Here is a 23113-nt window from a genome sequence, read left to right as displayed (position 1 = left end):
CAGCAAACTGAATAAAATGTCCTTAGGTGAATGGCCATTACGCTGAAAAAAAATGTGCATTACTTTGGAATCAGCGAGTTGTGGGACCAAAAATGTGTGGAAACATGATACGGACAATAAGGACAGACGTCCGTCAAAGCTATTAAGCCTTATCAGAGTGCAAAACCAACATCCTCTTAGATTAGATAATTTCCCTCGGATGAGCCTATTCATTCGTGTTTAGCATAGAAATGCATGGAGGGTACGTGCAGGTGTGGCCCGGTGTGCGGATGGCCCCCCTGGGCTGGGGATGACATCATGGGTGGCCAGGCAGGGTATCCGGTTGGGGGCAGCGGGGGCAACGCGGAAGGGCCCTGGCTGTAGTGATGGTGATGGTAGAACGCACCTGCCTGCAATTTGACAATGAGATGACAGTAGTGTGAGTCCTGGGAACAGGCAGTGTTCAAATAGCATGGTCAAGAGCAGATGTGGTACGTACGGTACTGTCGTTTGTATGTCTGCAATATCTGAAAGCAGTGACCCCTCTAGGATTTTTTAAGACTGACTCTCTACTTGATTATACAGCGATGTACTTATATGGCTTTCTGTACTTTATACTATTCAATTATACTCTTCTGTACACTCGATATACACTGCTTAATTTTTGAGAGAGAGAGAGAGAGAGAGAGAGAGAGAGAGAGAGAGAGAGAGAGAGTTTAAACTAACCTGCTCCGGGTACCCTGTGTGTCCAGTAGCGTGACCGGGCCTCTCAGACCCAGGGAAGCCCAGGGGAGGCAGGGCTTTCAGCATCATGTTCTGCATCACAATCTGATGCATCTGGGCATTCTGCATGAGCATCATCTCCACCATGTCTGGGAAATACAAATAGGAACACATAAGGGCCACGTAATGACCAAAAAGAACATATAGAACCCTGTTGATGACCACAAAGAACATATGAGGTTAATGGGATGACCACAAATAACATCTAAGGGTCATGTGATCCCCACAAAGAACAAATAGAGGCCCATGATGAACACAAAGAACATATATATACCCTCTTTGATGCTGCGGCCGTGATTCGGAGGGGGCGGGGCCGGCTGGCTCATCGGTTGTTGCTGCAGTGGCACCTGTTGGATGAAGGTTGGCTGCTGCTGAGGAATCTGCAGAAGAAGAGAGAGAGAGAGAGAGAGAGAGAGAGAGAGAGAGAGAGAGATAATATAAGAGATAATATCCATTTCCACATGCGTATTGTCTGTAGTGATTCTTTCTTTCTAACTGTATTTGTTTAGTACTGTTACTAAATAAGGGGAAGAGATAAAGCAGACTAGTGTATTGTGTAGACTAATGATAGTATTATATACATTTATATTTAACCTATTGCACTTGCATACTTCCGACAGCAGAGGGCGCCAAACAGCCTCAGACAAAAGTGGAGGGGCAATAAATGTTTGAAAATGAATCATATAAAATTCTCACAGTTGAAACTTGTTGAATGTATTGTGGGGGCTGTGCCGGAACGTGTATCGGAGGGAGCAGAAACGGTATCACCACAGGCCCAGGGGTAGGCTGGTAGGGGAAGGGCGCTGGGTAAGGAGGGGGTGATGAAGGAAAGTGATCAGCGTGGCGGTGGTGGTGTTGAGGCTGGGAGCGTCGTCTCTGCGGTCCTCCCCAGGTACGAGGTCTGCGGAGTTCCTCCAGAATGTGCTGTTCCTACAAAGCGAGGAACCGCTTACTGCTCAGTGAAAATGAATGTATGTGCAGATATAAAAGTACAGAACAACAAAACGTTTTTATCTTTGTCAAATTAAAATCTTTACAAACTCTCAATCTTTGCAGTAAGTCTCGTTTCCTCCTCAGTGCGCCGTGCAGTGCATACATCTCTCCATCATAGGTCCCTTACAAAAAAACGATTCAGTATAGTCAATTCAGGAATGAAAAAAAGTACACTTAATAGTAAAACACTAGTATCTTACTTGAGGATTGGACAGAATCTGTTCTTTCGTCCACCCTGTTTCTTTCGTTGTTCAACTTCTAGAGAATGCAGGTATATGTAAAAGATAGAAAGAATTTGCAATTTAGAATTTTACATTCAGAGAAAATAATGTTTAAATGTTTTAAAGCATTTGTTTTCTCTGAATCCATTTCTGAAGTATTTTTAGTGTATATTCTACCTTCTCTATAAGTTTCAGTCTGAGTTTAGTCATCTGATCCACTAAGGGATCTGTCATGCTGGTAAAAGAAAGAAATCATAACTTTTTAGAGTGTTCAAATTATTTTAATTAAAAATTGGAACGTCAAATAGGCACGAAATCAGACTAATACAAATATGTATACAAATGTGTGTCTACCTGAAGTCATGCGGAAGAGAGGCACGGTTGTTTTTAACTGTACTGTCTGTCTCCATGCTAAACAAAAGCCAGCACACGCACACATGGTTGCCAGGCGACACGCCTATTTACTGAAGTTAATCGTGAGCTTTACTGCAACTTTCCTGATTGTTTCATTGGTGAATCTGAACACAAAGAACAATAAGGCGATATTAGATGATTAAATACAGAAAAGGAGAGTAGTGTGTCTGTGTCTGTGTGTGTGTGTGTGTGTGTGTGTGTGTGTGTGTGTGTGTGTGTGTGTGTGTGTGTGTGTGTGTGTGTGTGTGTGTGTGTGTGTGTGTGTGTGTGTGTGTGTGTGTGTGAGAGAGAGAGAGAGAGAGAGAGAGAGAGAGAGAGAGAGAGAGAGAGAGAGAGAGAGAGAGAGAGAGAGAGAGAGAGAGAGAGAGAGAGAGAGAGAGGGCATACAAAGGATATGAGAATACGTATCTATTCATTGACCTAGTCCTTTCGGCAATGATAACAATGACAATCAATATTTTGTGTATGACTAATGGGGTTAAATCAAAAGTCAGTAAGGTAGCTTGTCGGTTGATAATTAAGCGCCTCAACACGTGGAAATTTAAACTTTGCAGGTAAATATTTTATTAGCCCAGGAACAGGAACTAGTGGATAAGAAAAAAAACTCGCATAGACCTGATTGGTCCTTTCACCCGAGGCGACTCGATAAGGGCGGAGTCGAAAAGCTTTGGCGGCCATATTGAATATTGTCTGTTGACAGTTTGCTCTTCTGAAGAAAGCCAAAAGTCTTCAACATAGTTTAATATATGCATATGAAGTGAAGTATTACGGCAATTTTGGCCGAACTATGATCGTTTGCCCAAAGCACTGACACACCTTGTTTGACTAAGATATGGATGAAGATGAACGACAAAGGAAGCTAGAAGCAGGAAGAGCCAAGGTTTGTTGCTAACATTAGCTCTATTCAAGCCTAGGCTAAACGGGTGGCTAATAGCGGTGGCTAATAGCAGTGGCTCGTGAACTCTTTGTCACAGAGTTGCACCTGATCGATGCTCGATGAACCGCTATACTGAGCCAGTTTATCATAGTGGGGTTCATTGTCGTTTAGCTGATATTCAACTGCAGGGTATCATGCAATGTTGTGAGTTTGCCGCGCATTGGCTGCAGCTGCACTGATGTGTTCGTTTGAAAATGAGTTGATCTCAAGTGAAAGTAACACATGCCAAGTTTAGATACATTGGGGTTTTTATGTTCTTGCGGATGTATGCTATAATGTTGCCTTCCCATGCCATACTATGTCTTCCGCCTATCGTTAAATAAGGATCACTGTCTTCATTAAATACATATAAACGCCAAACAATCTTCTCATAAAGTACAATTCGGTTGCAACTTGTGACCATGGCAATTTTTGCAATGTCAATAGATTACAAAATCCAAAATATCTTAATGTATCAAATGGTTAACGGTGATGCATTACATATGGCCGTATTCTTTCATTATACAAGAACGATCTAGAAATGTAATAACAAAATATTTTCTATTTAATTTATTTCGTATCTATTAGCCCGACGTTATGGCGTCCATTCTACATGGTCAAGTTCAAATGTCATCTCGTTGCTTGACAAACGACGTGTAGCTCATCTTCAACAAGCGACACACGCATCATTTAGATATTGTCATGCACTTCTGATGCGAACCATGTTTATTGATGGATCATGTTGGAAGAACACATTTTTAAACGTAATCAATTTGACAACAAACTGCTATGTAGGGTCCAGACTCAACCACTTGTTGTTCCTCATGACAGAAACCGTCTGCCATGCCCAGAAGTCAACCGGTGAGTAGTATGAAGACGTGTTAAAAATAACAGATTATTGGGCTTTAGGAACTCTGGCTCTGGTGATTGTAGCTGTTCCCTGTTTCTCTCTGGATATTACGTCTCTTAGGTGTTTTTTTCCTTCTATTTCTCTCCATGGGTGTTTGATTGCAGCAAATGTAATATATCCTTCAAATATTATTGCATTGAGTTCAATCAGGGTTGGGTTTCTACTCTAATTTGCCTCACAAACGTTTCCTTTCATTGTTGAATGAAGGCTGTCATTGTGCATATATGCCATCAGGTGGTGCAACAGGCTTATGCAATGTAGCTGAATCTTGCATTGATGCTGTTGCCATGGTGATGCATTCCACTTTTCTTTAATGTGCTGGGCACCAAATTTTCTCTGGTAATAATCATCCCATGCACACAGTCACATGTTGTGTGCATGTGTACAATAATTTCAAAGTGCATATTCATATATTAGATATTGCCTGCGGAGTTCTGTCTCGGAGTGACTGGTTGTTGTATTGTAGGGCAGCATTGTATCGATTTTAGATTTCATGTGACACTCAGACAGAATGGAAGACTGTCTGGCACCCACATTACAGACAAGGCTTCAGGCTAAATATTTTTCCCCTTGTCATTCTTTCTATTCCCTCTACCTCTCTTGGTTTGTATACTGTCTGTGACATAAGTATTGCAAATTCAAGGCGATGAAGGAAGTAATTGAGGGATAGCGCTATAGGCTGGGGGGCTTGTCAGTGTATAAGGGAATTTATGCAAGTCTTTGAACGAGAAAGGTGGCTGTCTTCAATGTCTATACGCAGCCCATCTCCATGTCATCCCAGGAGGAGTAGGTTGCATGGTGCAGTAGGAATCTGTAGAACAATGATGTTGTTCAAGCCATTCAAGAGCTGTTTGAGCATGTACCAAATGGACAATGAGAAAAATACAGTTGCGTACATGAACATGTACAAATAAATTGTGCGTGTATATGACTCATTTCTCTTAGCAACAGTACAACAGTGGTCACGTGCACACGCATCCATCTGAATTGAACGGGCACTGAGGTTGCTTGCCACAGAGCTCTCTGAGCTCTGCCCCCCTATCTCCATTTGGTCGGTCCCTATCTCCACCCTCCTCATCCTACTCCTCCTCCTCCTCTGGTCTGCTCACTTTTAGCCGTTCCCTGCTCGGGAGCCAGTGGTTCTCACTGCTCTTTGGCTTGTGACAGTTTGCAACACGATGGTGTGTGAGCATGCTGCTCTCTTGGAATAGAGCTTTTTCCTGGATAGTGGAACAGACGTCTGGGACAAGGTGGAAGATTGATGGCTGTCTGATTATTGGAGTATTGATTGTTTTGACTTTAAGCAAATATATTTAAGAGAGATGGAGAAGGGGGGGCAGGGTGCAGGGTATAGAGTAATGACTAGTGATTATGGAGTGCTAAACATGGCTGTCTGTGGTTCTGTGGAACAGCTGTAATCTGATTTCTAAGCTGCTTTAAGAAGAGGGAGAGAAGGGAGCGGCACAGGTTATCTCACAGTGAACAGGCAAATCTGGATAATGATTCGTCCCAAGCTGACGTGGTTGGAGTCCAGGGGATTTGTCATGGACTTTTATTTTGTGGCTTTGACTTTTCTATGGATCACCGTATCGTCTTTTCTTCTTTCCTTTTGTCATTCTTGACCCATGACATTATGTTCTAATACTTCAAAGGGCGCTCAGCCTTTTCTATCTTTGACCTTTCCACAAACCAAAAGATAAATCTGAATCGGACCAATCGATGGGAATATTTTTGTGCACCATCAGTTTCTGTCCTGTTTTTTTAGTTTTCTCAACAGGTTTCTCTCCCTGTTCATGCTCTTTAAATAATCTACCTGGAGATTTGAGACTATTCCCACTTCACTTTGAACTTCTTTACCCTGCTGGGTCATGATTTAGTTCTATTTATGGCCAAGCGAGGTTGGGATTTCATGGCTTCTTTTTTTGGGATACTGCCTCTTCTGCTTGATCACTCTGACTCCTCTGACATAAGGGCTACTGTGGTCGGTACTCAGTGCTCAAGGGGGTAAATCATCCGTGCAGTTCTAAGTGCATGCTGTTATTTCCAGCTGTGTTTTTTGAGTGAGAAGATGCAGCCAGGGTGCTAACCGTCATCCCTCCACCCAGCCCTGAGGCCGGCCATGCTGGTGGTGTGGTGCTCGGCCGTGCTGACCTATGTGTCCGTGTACGTCTCGCTTTCCTTCCTGCGCAGCTTGCTAGCTTCCGAGAGAGGCGGGCGAAAGGTGACAGTGAGGGGGCGCAGAAAAAGACGGCGAAGAGGAAGGGCCAGAATGACCCGAAAATTGACCGCCCAGCGCAAGAGCGACCCCTAGAGCCGGCGCCGGCGCCAGCTAGTGGTGCTAAGGAGAAGTGCAAGATCAACCACGAGGTAGGGCTGCTGGTCCAAATCATTTATTTGGTATTTAGAGATGTTCATCCGAAACCGGACAGACATGTTCATCCGAAACCGGACAGACTTTCAACAAAATGTTGAAAGGATTACATGTCCTTTTGATTTGGACCCATTCACTATTCATAGCTGACCTGTATTACTTTTGCATTGAATTACATTACATTGTGTGATTCCGCTAGAGGCTTTTGCCCCCTGCCTTGTAGACATACGTTAGAGAAATGGGTCAGTAAACATGTAGTTGTGTATGGGGGGGGGGGGGGGGGGGGGGAAGAGGGCATTATGACGTTGCCATGGCGATGTCAGCAGGATTAAAAGAGAATTCCACTCAAGGTCTCTCTGAACCTGCTCATGTAGTGAGCAATATTCTTCTAAACGTTGATGTTGTCTTGACTACTAGGTTATTTTTTAAATGGAACCTGATAATGTGTCATACATATAAATTCATGTAGGTAGCTCCTTAAAGCACCAATCGTGTTTAAATGTAAAAGCCATGTTTATCATGTTTAGGTGCCCCAAAAACCCAAGACTTTTACGGTCCAGATCCATGGCCAGAAGATTCCGTCCCAGCATCCGAGCCAAGGCCCCATTACCTCCCCTGTTGAAGAGATGGAAGATGAGCTAATAGCACTGACTGGCAAAGAGCAGCTCAAGGTATCCATGAAACTCTTGACATTATACTGCACTGCAGAAAGGGTATTAATATTTTTCTGTCGAGTGACAAGTGAGAATGCCTTCTATTTATTTCATGAATATGTATGTTGCTTCATTCAGTGTCATATGCTAAGAAGTGAATTCACACTGGAAAATGGGCTTATTTTAATTCTGTGGCACGTGGTTATGAACCTGTGAATAAGTATTTTTTGAAAATGCATTTATCAAACACTTGTACATTTCCAATTGGGTTGGGTAGCAATGTTTTGGCTAATGGTTCAATTTAGCTTTATTTGTAAACCAGGTGCTTCCTGTTTTCTGTATGCGAGTGTGCAATGAAGGTTGACTGTCTTTGTGTCTGGGTTCAGTCTAGCCTGTTCATTTTGGAATTGTTTCATCCTCCCCTGTCTCAGATTATTTATCAAAGCAGTCTTGATGAAGCATAATTTTCTGTGGGTAGACATGAAACAGAACCTGGCTTTGTGTCACTGTAATGTATTAAGTATTGTTGTCACTTTGATATGGTGAAATTAAATCAAAATGCACCATCGGGTTTTAGGGTGTCTTATGATCTCAACGTTATTCAGCGCTATCTATGTGAGCTGCAGAGGAAATGAAATGAAGGCTTTGTAGCCATACTTTATTATGCGTTTTGTTGATTTCATAGGGAGATTGCTATAGATTATTTTGTTCAGGTGTACCTTATCATGTTCACTGCAGTCACCCATCACAAAAATTATATGATCTTCACATAGGGCATTTGTAAAATGATTCAAAGGTGTTTGTATAATTTTCACTGCAGTAATCACTTAATTAATCATAACTAGTTTATAAAATCGAACCCATCCCCACCCACAACTAAATCATGAAATATTTACAGAAAGTAAGGCTGCATTATTAACCAAGTAGGGTACCTCGTGTATGGGAAATGAGGACATTGCGTTACTACACTGTAGTAACGTCCTCAAAGACAAGTATGGTCTTTAACACAAAAATGCCTCCTTTTCGTTCTGCAGCAGCTGCAGCAGGCTGTGGAGAAGCGCAACGAGATCATCGCCAAGCTGAGCTTCAACCTTCAGGAAGCCCAGGCCAGCAGAGACCAGGTACAGCTAGAGGCCCAGTCCCTTGCCGGACAGATCCAGGCCTTGCAGAAGCAGCTTCAGCAGGTACGATGCTAGGCAACATACAGAAGCAGTTTTATTTAAATTATTTATTGCAAAAATTTGCAAAAATGTACTGCAATTGATTGCAATATTTACATATGTTACAATGAGGATTCAATCAAAAGGTGTAAAATGATATTCACATTAGGATCATGTTCCCTACATCTGTGAAGATTACTGCAGATGTTAAACTTAAATGATCTTTCTACTGTATTGCAGACTAGCGTGGAGTTTTTGCGCATTAAATGTCAAACAGGGGTGCCCGAGTCACCTCATTTCCAGCAACGGCATGGCTCCAAAGACTCTGTCCCCTCCTGTGTGGAGCTCCCACTGGGGGAACTTAAAGAGAGCTTAAACACAAACTCTAAGGCTAATGGAGACACCGAAACAGACGCCCTCCTCCTCAGGCTCGGTGCCGAGCTAGAAGAGGAGAGGTCCAACAGCCGAAGAATATGTGAAGAACTCGCCAAGGAGAAGGATCACTGCCAAAATATGCTTTCTTTGCTGGAGGAGGAGAATAGGGAAATTAAGAAAGTAATGAAGCAAAGGGAAGCACAAACTGAGCTGCAGCTACGAGACCTCCAGGAGCAGATAAGCCAAGCCCAAAGCCAGTCCTTTGAGATCCAGAGATACAAGGAGGAGAAGGAGCTTCTCAACACCCAGCTCCAAGAGACCAGCAGGATGCTAGTCAGAGAGCAGGAGAACGCAGAGAGGCTGAAAGAGGAGGTCGCAAGCTCGGCCCTCCGTCTCTGCACCCTAGAGGAGGAGAGGGAGAGACGGGAAGAGGAAACGAGGAGGCTCGAGGAGGAGCACAGGGAGGAGCTGGACAGAATCCGGCAGCTCTTGGAAGAGGGGGAGAAAGAGATTGACAGACTGGAGAAGGAAGACTCGGGTATCAAGGCGTCCAAGAATAGACAGAACCAGGAAAGGGTCAGCTTCGGTCAGGATGAGGATGAGGAAGGTGGACCAGGCCAGGAAGCGCTCTCTGAAGATGGTCTGGCCAGATCTGTCTGCACGGACATCTTGATGGAGCGCTACTTGTCCACTGCAAAGTCCAACTCCTGCCAGGCCAATCAGAGCTTTGAAGAACACATCCTTGAAGAGAACTCTGCCAATTACAGGTCAGTGAATAATGCTGATGACCATAATTGTGTGGTTGTCCATGGTTTAATCGGCGTGCATGTTAAATGCTTCACACACCTCGAAACATGTCTAAATTATCAGTTTTAAATCAGCCAATCGCGACTGTAGTTATGTTAATCATTCGTACTTCTTTTTATATTTGACAGTTTTGAGCTCAACAGTGAGATTCTGGGTGACCCGTCGCACCTCTTCTCCATCTCCAACCCTCTCCGGGAAAACTACGACAACCTCCTCAACTTCTCTGACGCACAATGCTCGGCAGCGTCCGACCTCGTCCTGGACTGCTACCCCCGCGGCGTGTCGCCAGGCTGGCCCATCACCTCGCCCTGCAGCGGCGATGCAGAGTTCGGGGAGGCGTCGCGGCAGCCGGCCGAGGAGCCGGCGGACCTGGCCAAGGCGCTTCTCGGACAGCAGTGCGAGGAGCTCAGAGACGAGCTGGACCTGAAAGAGAGGGAGCTCGATATCCTGAGGGAGGAGGTCTCCAAGAGCGCGGAGGAACTGGAAGAGGCCAGGAGCCGGTAGGAGAGAGGCTCATGCTGTACCTTTTTTGACGTTGTTTGGCAGTAAATAAAAAGGTGTTATCCTCTTAGAAAATGTACATTGAAATTGGTTTAACAAGTTTGTTCATGGTTTTTGCAGGTGGGCACAAGTAACGGAAGAACTCAAGGAGGCACTCTGGGAGCTTGAGGAGGAAAGGGAGAAGCAGAGGAGCCAGGAGCAGGAACTGGAGGAGGAAAACCTGTACACGTCTGAACAGGACCACTTTGAGAACAAAGACAGCCCCTTCTTGGAGGAAAAGGAGGACGGGTCCTCCATGCTCTTCTTCACCACGACCCCTCCGTCTGCTCTGCTTGCCGACAAACTGCCTGGCGATCTGACGGAGGTGATTGAGGAGAAGGCCCATCTGGATCTTCAGGTACATATCTATCTTTAAATAATTTAAACCACACACTTTCTGAACCCATTTGTATCGTGGAGAAAATACATGAAATAATGATTAAGATTGATCACCAAAGCAGACAAACGTGACAGTATTTTCCTCTCCTTCCCCTTCAAAGGCCAAGGACCAAATCGTATCGGAGCTGGTAGACACCAAAGCCAGGCATGAAACCACTGCTGCCCTCCTGGTTCAAAAGACCCTGGAGTTGGACTCTGCCCTCAAGGACCTCAACACCACTCGCCTTCAGGTTGAGGCTGCCAAGGAGGAGCTGGAGAAGATGGAGGGAGAGCTGGAGGAGAGCCGGAGAAATCTGGGAAGCACTGAAGAGCAAAGGAGCCGACTGGAGGATGAGCTTGTCAGTCTAAAGCACACCCTGGTTCCCCTAGAGGAGGCACAGGTCCAAGCAGGGGAGGCGCACAGGCTAAAAGAGGAGGAGATGGATAGACAGCTGAGGAAAATGGAGCAAATCCTGGAGGAGGAACTCGAGCAATTTGAGACACTGATCCAGGCAAAGGAGGAGGAGGTAAACAAGATAATTATTCGGTATCTCGTAAAGGGCCACAACATGCTTCTGCAGGGTTTGTCAAAGTCGTTCGCGCACACCCCATGCAACAATGAGGCATACTGTTTTCAATAGATTCATCTGCCAAGCCTACTTAACGGGTCATTACACCGAATATAGTCTAGCGGTTGATTTATCAACCAACAATGCAGCCAATGTGTGCTACATCTGGATAATGGGTTGCAAAATAGAAAATCACTCCTTTTTTCAAACCGTAACTTGTGAACACTCCTATGTTTTGTTAAATATTGGAGTGTAACAAGCTTAGAAACAAAAAACCAAATCGTTCGGGAACCATGTTGATAAGCCCCCTTGATGCTGCAGATACCTGGTTGTGTTTCTTACGTGTTCCAGTCTCCCGGGCTTGTTCAGGCCTTAAGTGGACGGTGTGTTTGACGTTGGATTGCTAACTTTTTATCATGCTTTCTCCCTAGTTGGCTGAGGTGCGGGAGAAATGGGAGGACGAGCAGCAGGAGAAAGAGGAGGAGCTGCGGGGAGCCAGGCGTCTCCTGGAGGAGCAGAGGGGGCAGCAGGAGTCTGAGGTGAAGACCCTCATGGAGAAGCAGGCCATGGCACTGGAGGAGACCACCAAGCGGCTGAGGCAATCTCACCATGAAGAGGTGGAGGAACTCTCTCAGAAACACCAGGCCGAGGTACTATTTAAACTCACCCTAACCTACCCTTCTTTACAATGAAGCGCATGACATCAGTTATTTACATAAATGTTTGTCCAAGAAGATGTGTCTCTCCTGTTTTGTCTAAATTAACTTTTATAACCAGGCATATTCAATGAAAATCGAATTGGGTAACAACCAGACTCTGCACTTTTCAATGTACTTTTCATTTCAACTCTACGTTGCTTGTACAACGATGAGGAAGGTGATGCAGATGCCGGCATTAGTCATCATGTGCTTATCGATCCGTAGATGTCTGAGCTGAACCGTCGTCTGGAGAGAGAGCTGTCTGCGCAGAAGGCTGCTCTCGGCGAGGAACATAAAAAGCAGATCAGCCTCATTAAGCAGGTAGAGTCAGCTAGGGGGAGCCTGGGGCAGGGGTGGGTTACTGCTCCATCTCCTGGTCTGGTGGAGAAGGCAGGAATCCTCGACTGTACGTAAATACATGCTCAAAAGCTCTTCGCTTCCGATGATTTACTTCATATTTTACTGCATTCATTGTAGGGTGTAGGAAACGTTACACCCCTTATTCATAGCAACCTGTTAAAATTAACACAACACACTACACACTACATTCACTTTCTTATTTAAGTAAATTAAATCAATATTTTTTGTTTTAAGGTAATTAGGGATTATCCCTCATGTTTGTGGCATATGTATGCTTGTGTGATGCGCTCTCTATTGTTGGTATAATGCTCTGGTCCACGTTGCTTCTTTAGCCTAATAGCCAGTCGTCATGGTTGTGTGGCCCCTTTGCAGGTGACTGAGCGCGAGCACCAGCGAATGCTGTCAGAGCTGAGCGCCGGACACGGGGAGGAGATGAGTCAACTGAGGCTGGAGCTGACCTCCAGGCTCACAGACTGCATGGAGACCGCCCATCATGCAGAAATACAGCAGGCACAGGTATGCACCAGGGAGGAGAACCCCGTGATCTGTTTGCTGTTCATGTGGTTCCTTCCTGGTCTCTCTTTCTCTTTTGTCTTGGTGCTCGGTTTTTAATTGAATGTTGGTTCAATCCACCTCCTAATTTCGTCTAAAGTAATTTATTATTAACAAATTGATTTATAGCCTGGAGACCATCCTGGTTCCCTAAGGTGATCACATATTCAGTTTTTCCTACATGGATCAGTCCTGGACCTCTAGCTGCCCACGTTGATTTAATTGGGCGGGACTTGCCTCGACAGACCGAACTTCTTCAGCCAATCAGTGTTACAAAGCATGTTACGCCATCATGGTGCGCTGTGCAGTGGACACGCAGGATAAACGAAAACGGCAACAACGTATTTTTCTGCCAAGAAACTCTGCCAGTCTATACGCTTGCTCTTGTTTAATAGTTGAGTCTATTTCTGCATATCTGCACTTATGGCTGTGTTGGCTCAACTATTGTTAAAGTTACCCCTTGGTGCTTCTGGAGATGCCTTTAGTGTTTTGCAAGCGGCGGCCTTCATTTCATGTCCTCAACCATGACTCAGTGCCAGAGGGGCCCGGTTACGTCATCAGCTAAGACACAGGCCCTAACTGTCTCCCAATTGCATTGTAATTTCAGGAAATCAATGTGGAGGTCCAGACTGATCCGTGTAGCAAAACAGAATGTGTGGTCAAGTGATAAGGATGGATTCCAGGCAAATTGTTTCATGGCTTGCTAATGAAATCATTCCTAAATTTATTAGATTTTCGAAATGTCAACAAAACAGTTTCCAGAATGTGAATGATATTTTTAATGTTTTAAGAATATTTTAACAATATTATATATCAGGAAAAACTAAACTGAAATCCTGCGCACAAACTCCTCGGACCGCGCCTGCACATTGCGTTACAACGTCCCCCGTTAACCCTCCCCACACAGACCAAGCAGTCGGTGGACATGGAGGCGCTGCGTCTGAGCCTGGCCGACCTCCACACCTCGCGGCTGGAGCTCTCCCAGGCCAACCTGCAGCGGGAGCGCGAGGCGGCGCTCAGCCAGGTGCAGGCGGAGCTGCGGGACAAGTGGACCGGGGAGAACGCCATGCTCCAGGCCAAGCAGCAGTTTGAGCTGGAGCGCCTGCGGCAGCAGAACCAACAGGACCTGGGTTAGTCACGAGTGAACAGGTTGACGCGTCGCATGGGCTTTTCGTTTGTCCTCTTTATTTTGTTCTGTAAGGTGAATTATTTGCCCCTAGTAGAGTGGACATTTGAGCAGTTGGAACCTGAAACTCTGTGTTGCAATTGAACTCGGTTATTTTTTTGGCTTTTCTGTTCTTATTGTGCACAGATGAACTAAGGCAGCAGTACGAGAGTCGTCTCTTGGAGGAGAAAAGTTTGACAGAGATGAACCGGGCCAACGAGATACAGGTACTAGGCATTCATAAATGCCTTCTCGAGTGCGGTTTTCTCATGGTTAAATGGTCTTTCAGTAGTTTAGTCCAGCATTTCAGTTGATCTCCAAGTCACATACGGAAATTGTGTTCATTTCACTGGTGTTGTGTTCCGCAGGTCATGAAGTCACAGTGGGAGGAGGAGACGGAGAAGTCCATGGCAGACCTCAGAACCGTCCTCTCTGAGACCCAGAAGAGCCTGGATGACACCGTGGCTGAGTTGGCTGTCACCCGGACCTCTCTGGAGGAACTGCGCGCTTCCAGTGTGGCAGATGTCCACAGGCTGGAGGAGGAGCTCAACCTGGCCTGGGCAGACAGAGACGCTGCTGCCAGTCAGTACCTACCAATGCTTCTCATGAACCTGACCTGTTATCTATGAAGAAGAACCTGCCTGTCCCGCACGATGGTGACCTAACCATCGGCACATGCTTGTGCTGTGATTCCCCCGTCAGGTTCCTTGGAGGAGCTGGTCAGTAGTAAACAAACGCTACTGAAGGAGAAAGAGTTGCAATCACGCCACCTAGAGGAGAAGGAGCGCCTCCTACAACAAGAGGTACATCTACTTTATGTACTTGACTACTTATGTCCTACTTTAAGTAAAGGAGATGCGTTTAGACTTAAAACCTGTCTTTCTGTTTTACAGGTGTCTCATCTGCAAGAGGAGCTGACCACACTGAAGAAGACCTCTGAACAGGAAACGGGTCATCTCTGGTCCCAACTGGACAGCATGAGGACCAGCCGGCAGGAGCTGGGAGGTGAGAGTTCACAAGGTTCATGATTATTCTATATTGATAGGAGGTGAAAGTGGAACCGGACGGTACATTAAGGACAAGTAGGTGTTACCTTTAGGTTGTGGACATTGGGATTCGAACCCAGTACCTATTGGTTTGGACCCAGACCATTCTTTAGTGTAGTGCTTTGATGCTCGAAAGATGATAGAACTTGATCATTGATTCCGGAGGCACAACACGCATCTGACGCACGCTCAAGCATGCAAGCGTGTACCTTAAATCGTGTGTTTGCTGTTGGGTCCGACTCTACCTTGATTAATTCCCCCCGCTTCTCTCGTCCCACAGAGCTCAGGGAGCAGCTGCTGGCCCGCTCTTCTCGTGTCGATGACCTGGAGCGGCTGAAGGCTGATTTTAATGATCAAAGGCGGGAGATCAAGCAGCACAATGAGGCCGAGCTGGAGGGCCTCAGGAGGTAGGCCCTCACTCACCCACTCACCATTACTAGTGGTCTTTCGTGGATCTGGTGTCCTCAGCATAGACTCTAAACAATATGAATATATATCATATTTTTTATTATAATTACAGTCCTAGATACCATTTTTTTAATAAACTAAAACAGTCAAACGAGACAAAGGGAAAAACAAAGAGAAGAATAGGATTTTCTTGCTTTGTGGCGGATAGTTTTTGCATCCAGTTCCCGCAAACTGGATGTGTAATTCCTACACATTGGTGACGTCCACCAGGGTTCAACAAACAGGCTGTTCTGGCTGCTGCTTGGTTCTGAGACAATCAGCTGACAATCGGACACAAGCACTCACTGTGCTCTTCTCTCCAGGTACTTTGAACAGCGTTTGAGAACAACGGAGGAGAGCTACAGGGAGGAGATCGCTCTGCTGCAGCTCAGACTGGTTGAGAGTGCCCTGGAGGAGTCCCTACTAAAGACCGGGGATGCTAGGTACAATAACAAGCAGGCGTAAATAGAGGGCCTCATTCAGTCTCTTCATAGTTCATTAAAAAAAATTCTACCCACCAAGGTGTGGATATCTGTTGATTGATGGCTTTCGACTCTTCAGTTTCACCACAGAAGGCGACGCTGCAGAAGAGAGAAACAACCTTCTGGCTGAGTTTACACTGAAACTGGAGAAACACAAGGTAGCTTCACAAGCATTTCCCCCCTGAACGTCAATGTGAAATGCATTTATAGACACACAAATTCTCCTTGCATGCTTTAATTGTATTAAGCCCCCAATTCTACTAATCCTGCCGTCACATTCTGGTTGTATCATATTTTGTGTAGGAGGATCTGGATTCACTTCGTTTGCAACTGGAGGAGAAACATGAGGTGGAGCTGTCCAACCTGCGCGGTTCTCTCTCGCTGTCCTACAAAGAGGAGCTCCTCCAGGTTAGAGAGACGCTCCTCTGGTTCTCCTGAACCCTCATAGGCTAGTGCAGCCTATGGAAAACCTATCGAAGAACAGGCAGAAAGATATCGGGTATAAAAATAAATATTGTCAATCGTTCATATTTTCTGGCAGAAGGTAATCCACCGATCCCCCGCATGATTCAAGATGCTATTCTTATTTTGTATTAATATATTAAATCGTTGTCACTCATTTCCATGTTCCCAAAATTGTAGCCAAGTGGGTCGTCACCGTGTGATACTTTATGCTATCCGTATGAATGCATCGAACAACATTATGCCCCAATTAATTCCTCCAACACGATCGTTGTGTTCTTCAGGCGCGCTCTGACCTCACTGAGCGCTACTATGAAGACCTAGAGACTATGAAGACCCGCCACGCCTTGGACCTGGAGCAGCTGAGGGCCAGACTCTCTGAGAAATACGTCAAAGGTCGGACACAGATCACACTGCATCCGTAACAAAAGAGAAAAATATTTCTCTTTATATCTCATCATAAAAATACATTTTATGATGAGATGAGATGTATGTTCATATATAATGTATGGCTTAAAAATATCTTTTCTTTTTCTCCCAGAGCTTACCAAGGTGCGATTTGAAGCAGCAAGACAGGTGGAGGTAAATGCACATTATGGAGTCTGTGTTCTGATAAATATCAGCCGAGTGATCTGATTGGCCCCCGTTTATTTTCTGAGCTCTTGTTAAGCTGTATGTTAACGACAGTGACGTTCTCGCTGTTTCAGGTGGAGGTTGAGCAAAGGATGTGGTGCCACAGTGAAGAGCTGCGGAGCAGAATGACCATCATCCACACCCTGGAGGGCAGCCTGTCTGCCCTGGGCACACAGCACGCCACAGAGCTGCAGAGGAACACACAGCTGGTACACATCCACTCGTACACGAATGGCATTCAGAATGAGAGAAAGCATACGCTGTATGAAACTGCTTCATTAGGCTTCGGCTACGGCGACTGTGGTTTATGATTGGTGCCTTTCGATGGGTGAAGTCATTGCGCATTCATTTGAGCTGATCCGAAACCACACGAAACACTGCTATTTTTGTGTATTTTACTAACACATCAGTAATTATGTAAGTGCTGATATGTTAACCGATTTAAACAGTTTTAATTTAAACAGAATTGTACAATAGTCAACAGACGCACACTGCTGGTAAGTATAGTCAAAACATTGTCCCCCTACACCACTGCAGCTGAAAAAGGACTTTGCCAACGACCTGCTCCGTCACCTGGAGGAGGCCCGGCAGCTGGAGAAGCAGAGGGTGGTCGAGGAGCTGAGCTCTGGTAACCAGGAGGAGGTGCAGCGGCTCCGAGCGGAGCTCCAGAAGGAGCACCAAGCCAGGATCTCCTCCCAGGAGGAGCAGAGGACACACCTGGAAGAAGAGCTGGAGAAGTCAAGGGCGATGGTGGCGTCACTGGAAAGCGATCAGAGTAAGATTAACGTGTTTGGCAAAGAAAATCACAGAATTCAGAGGTTATAGGAGAACTAAAACTGAGTTTCAAGTTCAGAGGGTGCTTTTAAATGGAGGTCTTAACCATAATGTGTATCTTAATGTTATCCATTAACAAATATCTGTTAGTTATTTTATTAATGACTAAGAAACAACATAAACATGTGCTCTTCTTTCCAAAGGTCACCATGACGGGGAAATGCGGGAGGCCAAGAGCAGCATGTCTGCTGAGGTGAAGGAGCTGGCTGCTCTCCTCCAGAAGCAAGGGGAGGAGCGACTCCAGCAGGCTGATCTAAGGTTGGAGGCTACACCCCTCTTGGTGCACGGGCCTGCTTCAAAGCCTGGGATGGAATTTTGGATCTTGCTATGGCTTTTATATCATTTGTGTACCATAGGGTTGTCATTTGTCCAATATTGTACAGTCATTTGCCCACTTTTAAATTTGATGATGGGGATTTGTATCCAACTACCTAATTGAAAGAAAGAAAAAAGGTAGCCTTTGAAATATATATTTTGTTTGGGAGTTTAACATCTCTGGATGAAACATTTTCAAGGTTCCAAGAGGAGAAAGGGCAGTTGGAGCAGCGCCTGGCCCATAAGGAGAGCGTCTCTCTGGGGGAGTGGAACAACAAGCACCAGGCAGCGCTGGAGCAGCAGAGAACGGCGCTGCTCACCAAACACGCACAAGAGCTGCACGGCGTCACCACCGGACACAAAGAACAACTGGACGCCCTCAGCGCCCGCCACCGGGACCAGCTCGCCGCCATGGCAACTGAGCTGGACACAAAGCACACGGCTGTGCTCGTCGCCATGGAAGCGAGCCTGGACTCCAAGTGGAAGGCAGAACTCGAGCACTTGGCGGCTGTTTTCCAGGAGACCAATCAGGCGCAACTGGAGGCCCTGGAGTCTGAGCTCTCTGTCGGGCACAAAAATGAGCGGGACGAGCTGGAGAGGAGGATGCTGAGCAACATGGACACGCTGGAGGCCACCTATCTGAAGGAGGTTCAGGTGAGCGGACCGCAAAACACTTCATTTTAATCCCAATCAGTACCGACCAATAGTTGGGGCTGAGCTCTTTCTCCACCATGTGTATTGACTGTTTCATGAGAGTAAAGCACTGATTATGGTTCCACAACAAATACAACGCAAGGACCACGCTGACGCTTTGACCCAGTCGTGAACCTGTTTTGGTTTTGCGTCGGGTTCTAGTGAGCGAATCAATCGCAGCCGTTGCTGCTGCGTCGTCTCGAACGCATGGTTCAATTTTTTTGGGGAGAGGTGCACATCAGGCCCTTGCGGTGGACGCAAGGAGGGTCCGCAAGGACGTAATGGGTCCGTAAACCCCCTTGCGTTGCGTCGACGTGGAACCATAATCAGCCCTTTGCATGGTGAATGTCTGCCTCGGCCCTGACGTAACCCCTACCGTAGGCCCTGCGTGATGACATGGAGTACCAGGAGGAGAGCCACACACAAGACGTGGAGCGACTGAAGGCCGCACACGCTCAGGAGCTGGAGCGCCTGCAGACCGAGCTGGTGTCCGGTAGGGAGGGGCTGAGGATGGAGCTGGCCCAGATGCACATGGGGAAGTTCAGCGCCATGGCAACCGAGCTCAGCAACGCCCACAAGGTCAGACTCGGCACCACAACCACAAATTATATTATTGACAATGAAGAGTGGGGGGGGCATCCTCATAATTCCTACTGCTATCGCCAGTCTAATTACAAAGGATCGAACCGCATCCCTCCTTTTGATATGTCCCATTTTGATGTCTTTTTTGCTGTTTTTCAAATCCTTTTAATATCCTTCTTCCATCATTGTTGTGTTTAACATTTCCACAAGAGCACCATCTTTAAATCGTTGTGGATATTAAATCAGCATTTCTATAACATTAAATCCTGAAGAAAGTCAAACTCAATTACCCCTGGCTGTGGCGTTTCAGGTGGACTTGTCTGCTCAAAAGGAGGCCTTGGATGCTGAACACTGCAAGGCTCTGGAGACTCTGAAGATGCAGGTAATCATTCAACCTAGTCATCCACCCACTATAGGTGATAGTTAGTCGGCCACCCCTCCAACGATCCACCCTCATTCTACTGTTTCTGGAGTAGACGTGCAATCCTTTGCATGTCTTTCAAGTCACACTTCTATCTAAATCGATTTTAGTACATAACATTCATAACATCTGAGACCCTTTTCCCCCCTGATTTTGTCTTTCTTTCCTAGGTCCTTGAGTTGGAGGAACAACACGGAAATGCCCTTCAGGAGCTGTCCCACAGCTACAAAACAGAGAAACAACAGCTCTGTGATCAGCATCAACTCCAGCTACAGGTGGGTGTGACGTGATCTTAGTCTCCATGACCTTGGTGCTGTCTAGCTCCACTAGTAGGTGGTGATTGGAACCGCTTGTGGTTCGGGGTTCGATTCCCATTCAGGAATAAGGCGCTAGCCGCGCTACGTTCTAAGAGTGAATATGTATGGCATTTGTTGCAACATTTTAGCCAAAGTGCCACTTGACTGCAATAATGGCATTCTTGACATTTACATTTTACATTACGGGATTTTGCTGACCTTTTTATCCAAAGCGACTTGCAACCATTCATTCATGCATTCACCCACCGATGTCGGAGTCTACTACGCAGGGTGACAGCCAAGTCATCAGGAGCAGTTAGGGTGAGGCATCTAGCTCAGGAACACCTCTAAACTCGGAGCCGGAGGAGCTGGAGATCGACCAGCAACCTTCCGTTATCCGGTCAACCCGCTCTACTTGCGCTGAGCTACTGCCACCTATTCTTTCAATTCAATACAGTTGGTATCTCGTGTAGCGTGGGTATAATTGTTGTGAAGCTAAATGCATGATGTGCGTTTCTTATTCTGTAGGAGCTGAGGCAAGTCTCTGCCCAGGAGTTGGAGGTCTGTCGCAGGGAGCTCAAAGAGGATTCGTCCAGACAACATGTGCAGTTCAAGGAACAGATGCAACTCTTTAAGGTCCAATCGGAAGAGAGGCTGCAGGACGGGCTCGGTAAACTGAAGGTAACTTAGGAAGAGGTGCTTTATGGGAAATGGAGGCACATGGCCTTTTATTGTAAGTCTTATCCATGCATTTGAGTGCCACCCCTGCATTCTATACAGACATTACATTCAGATAACCCCAATCGGTAACGTTTTTGTGCAAAACTTTGTTTTTGATATTCAACCTAGTTTTTGTTGGGGTTCTCTTAGCAGATATCATTATGTTATCATGTAGGATTATTGTGTGTGTGTGTGTGTGTGTGTGTGTGCGCATGTATTATTTGTGACAATGCTCTTCTATACCCCATCTGCACCCTGCAACTCCTTGGAGAAAATGGCTGCTCCTGGACCAGCTCCATTTTAAGCTGTGCGCCAGCCTAGTTTCCACATAATCTCTCATCATATGTAAAGCATGAGAGCCCTTTTTCTAACCGTCTGTGTGCTGTGCAGAGCCAACCATAAACGCTGGCTTAATAGGATGGAATTAAGCTTTTCATCCTCTAATGCAGAAGGTTTTCATTGGAGGCGAATGATGACGAGCAGCTCAATAGTGGCATGGCACCAAGCAGAAGAATGCGTGAATGTATTTGTATGATTATTTTGAATTAATCTGGATTTAAATAACCCATGAACCTGTATTGCCGTTGTACTTGAAGGCGGAGTTGGAGCAGTGTAAGGAAGCACAGCTTGAGGAGCAGAGACGAGGCTTCAGCACTGAGCATGAGCAGAAGGAGCGAGGCTACACGGAAAAGATGAGCCAGCTCACTGCCCAGCTCCAACAGCTGGATGATGTGGTTGCGCAGGTATTGAACGCACAGGCACACAAATCGGTTAATAGTTCACATTAACGAGTGAAAACCGTCTATGTAAACTAACATGTAACGTAAAAGAGGCCAATGAGAAATTGTATTAGGTATGGATTCAATGGGATGTCCTTCTGCTAGCAGAGTTTAAGAAGGAGGTGGTAGAGATGATTGACCGCAGTGGGTCTGACTCGTTACTCGAAAGAGCTTGGCTAATCTGAGCTTTTTTTTTTAACCCCTGGCCTTAATTAATATTCTCTTGGATGGATGATGGATGGCTAGATTGATTGATTGGGATTGATTGATGGATGCGTAATTGATTGTCCTCAAAGACCAAATTCATTTTCAGAAAATGAGGCGTACATTCAAACAGTAAATAGACATAGCACTCAAGACATAATAATTCAATGCAAGACTTCAGTCACATTCCAATTCTTATCTGTCATTGGTCTCTAAGCGTTATCTTGTATTTCTCTTTCTGTTACTGTACGTCTTCTCTCCATTGAGGATGAGCAACAGAATCATACGCTTGAGGGATTGCAGAATCATCTCGTTGCTCAAGGGGCATCATGGCATTTCATTTGAGGGCCAGCTCATTCATTCATCCCGTCTGTCCAGCCATCCGTTCATCTATTTGTCCATGAATCTTAATGCATAGCGGGAACATGTCCATGGGGATTGCGCTAAATCATATACCATTTGATCTGGCGTTTACATCATGCTTCTCATTACTTTGCATTTCAGCCTTCCCATCAATGTTTTTTATTTTTTTATGTGTACCACTATACCTACCAAAACAACTGTTGGTGTAGTCCTGATTCTAGTTATACTAATCTGCGTTGTTCCCTGACAACTCCAATCCAACAGTTAACACACACACACACACACACACACACACACACACACACACACACACACACACACACACACACACACACACACACACACACACACACACACACACACACACACCCCCCCCCAACCCCTTCCTATCTCCATGGTATCGGCCTGGTTTTTATTTGAATGATATCAAGTCCCTTCAGGCACACACTTGGGCCTTGTGCGCTTAAGAGTGGGCGGGGCTTATGTTGTCGCGGTAACGGCATTGTTGCCTGCTGGGGCAGGTGGCTAGAGGAGGCTTGTCTTAGTGGGAGGTGAGCATCAGGGAGAGGAGATAGATGGTGGAGGGGAAGGAAGAGGAAGAAAAGGTAAAATAGAAACAATGCATCGAAGTGTAGAAGAGGAAGTTTGTGTCAGATTCTTGTTGCTGTCAACTGTAACACATGTTTTTAGTCGCGATGGAGGTATTATTAATTATTATTTTGGGCGGATTTGGCTGCATTGTGAAGATGCAATTCTTGTATTTGAATATCTAGAGACTCGATTATTCATCAATGTTATTGAGCCTGGCCTCTGAACTATGCTTTTTTTTTTTTCTTGCTCCCTCTCTTTCTTGGTCTAATGAACAGTGTGTTGCCTACAGGCCACACTTGTTAGACAACAGCTGGGCATCAAGCCAGGCAGTTAATCATTGACCAACACGCTTTGAAACCTGTTTGCCATGGCTGTTTGTGTCAGTTGTCATGCGTCTTTCC

General features: G+C 45.7%; 1 protein-coding gene across 1 annotated transcript in view; it reads left to right on the top strand.

Annotated features, from left to right (window-relative positions):
• Positions 1-3074: 3074 nt before the first annotated feature.
• Positions 3075-23113, top strand: part of LOC130382411 (pericentrin-like) — a 38179-nt gene continuing 18140 nt past the window's right edge. Inside the window, exons 1-32 of the mRNA XM_056590140.1 lie at positions 3075-3270; positions 4138-4167; positions 6407-6583; positions 7115-7258; positions 8275-8424; positions 8641-9542; positions 9711-10082; positions 10204-10480; positions 10623-11027; positions 11501-11719; positions 11993-12088; positions 12500-12643; positions 13587-13809; positions 13992-14071; positions 14213-14426; positions 14547-14647; positions 14738-14849; positions 15171-15297; positions 15661-15780; positions 15899-15977; positions 16123-16227; positions 16566-16677; positions 16823-16863; positions 16989-17123; positions 17452-17689; positions 17892-18006; positions 18264-18717; positions 19138-19335; positions 19649-19720; positions 19930-20034; positions 20584-20736; positions 21372-21518. Coding sequence (XP_056446115.1) covers positions 3223-3270; positions 4138-4167; positions 6407-6583; positions 7115-7258; positions 8275-8424; positions 8641-9542; positions 9711-10082; positions 10204-10480; positions 10623-11027; positions 11501-11719; positions 11993-12088; positions 12500-12643; positions 13587-13809; positions 13992-14071; positions 14213-14426; positions 14547-14647; positions 14738-14849; positions 15171-15297; positions 15661-15780; positions 15899-15977; positions 16123-16227; positions 16566-16677; positions 16823-16863; positions 16989-17123; positions 17452-17689; positions 17892-18006; positions 18264-18717; positions 19138-19335; positions 19649-19720; positions 19930-20034; positions 20584-20736; positions 21372-21518 — 5895 coding nt within the window. The 5' untranslated portion in view covers positions 3075-3222. The remainder of the gene's footprint in view (positions 3271-4137; positions 4168-6406; positions 6584-7114; positions 7259-8274; positions 8425-8640; positions 9543-9710; positions 10083-10203; positions 10481-10622; positions 11028-11500; positions 11720-11992; positions 12089-12499; positions 12644-13586; positions 13810-13991; positions 14072-14212; positions 14427-14546; positions 14648-14737; positions 14850-15170; positions 15298-15660; positions 15781-15898; positions 15978-16122; positions 16228-16565; positions 16678-16822; positions 16864-16988; positions 17124-17451; positions 17690-17891; positions 18007-18263; positions 18718-19137; positions 19336-19648; positions 19721-19929; positions 20035-20583; positions 20737-21371; positions 21519-23113) is intronic.

Source organism: Gadus chalcogrammus, chromosome 5 (assembly GCF_026213295.1).
Source record: "Gadus chalcogrammus isolate NIFS_2021 chromosome 5, NIFS_Gcha_1.0, whole genome shotgun sequence".
Classification (NCBI taxonomy): domain Eukaryota; kingdom Metazoa; phylum Chordata; class Actinopteri; order Gadiformes; family Gadidae; genus Gadus; species Gadus chalcogrammus.
This window is presented reverse-complemented; position numbering and strand designations above follow the sequence as displayed.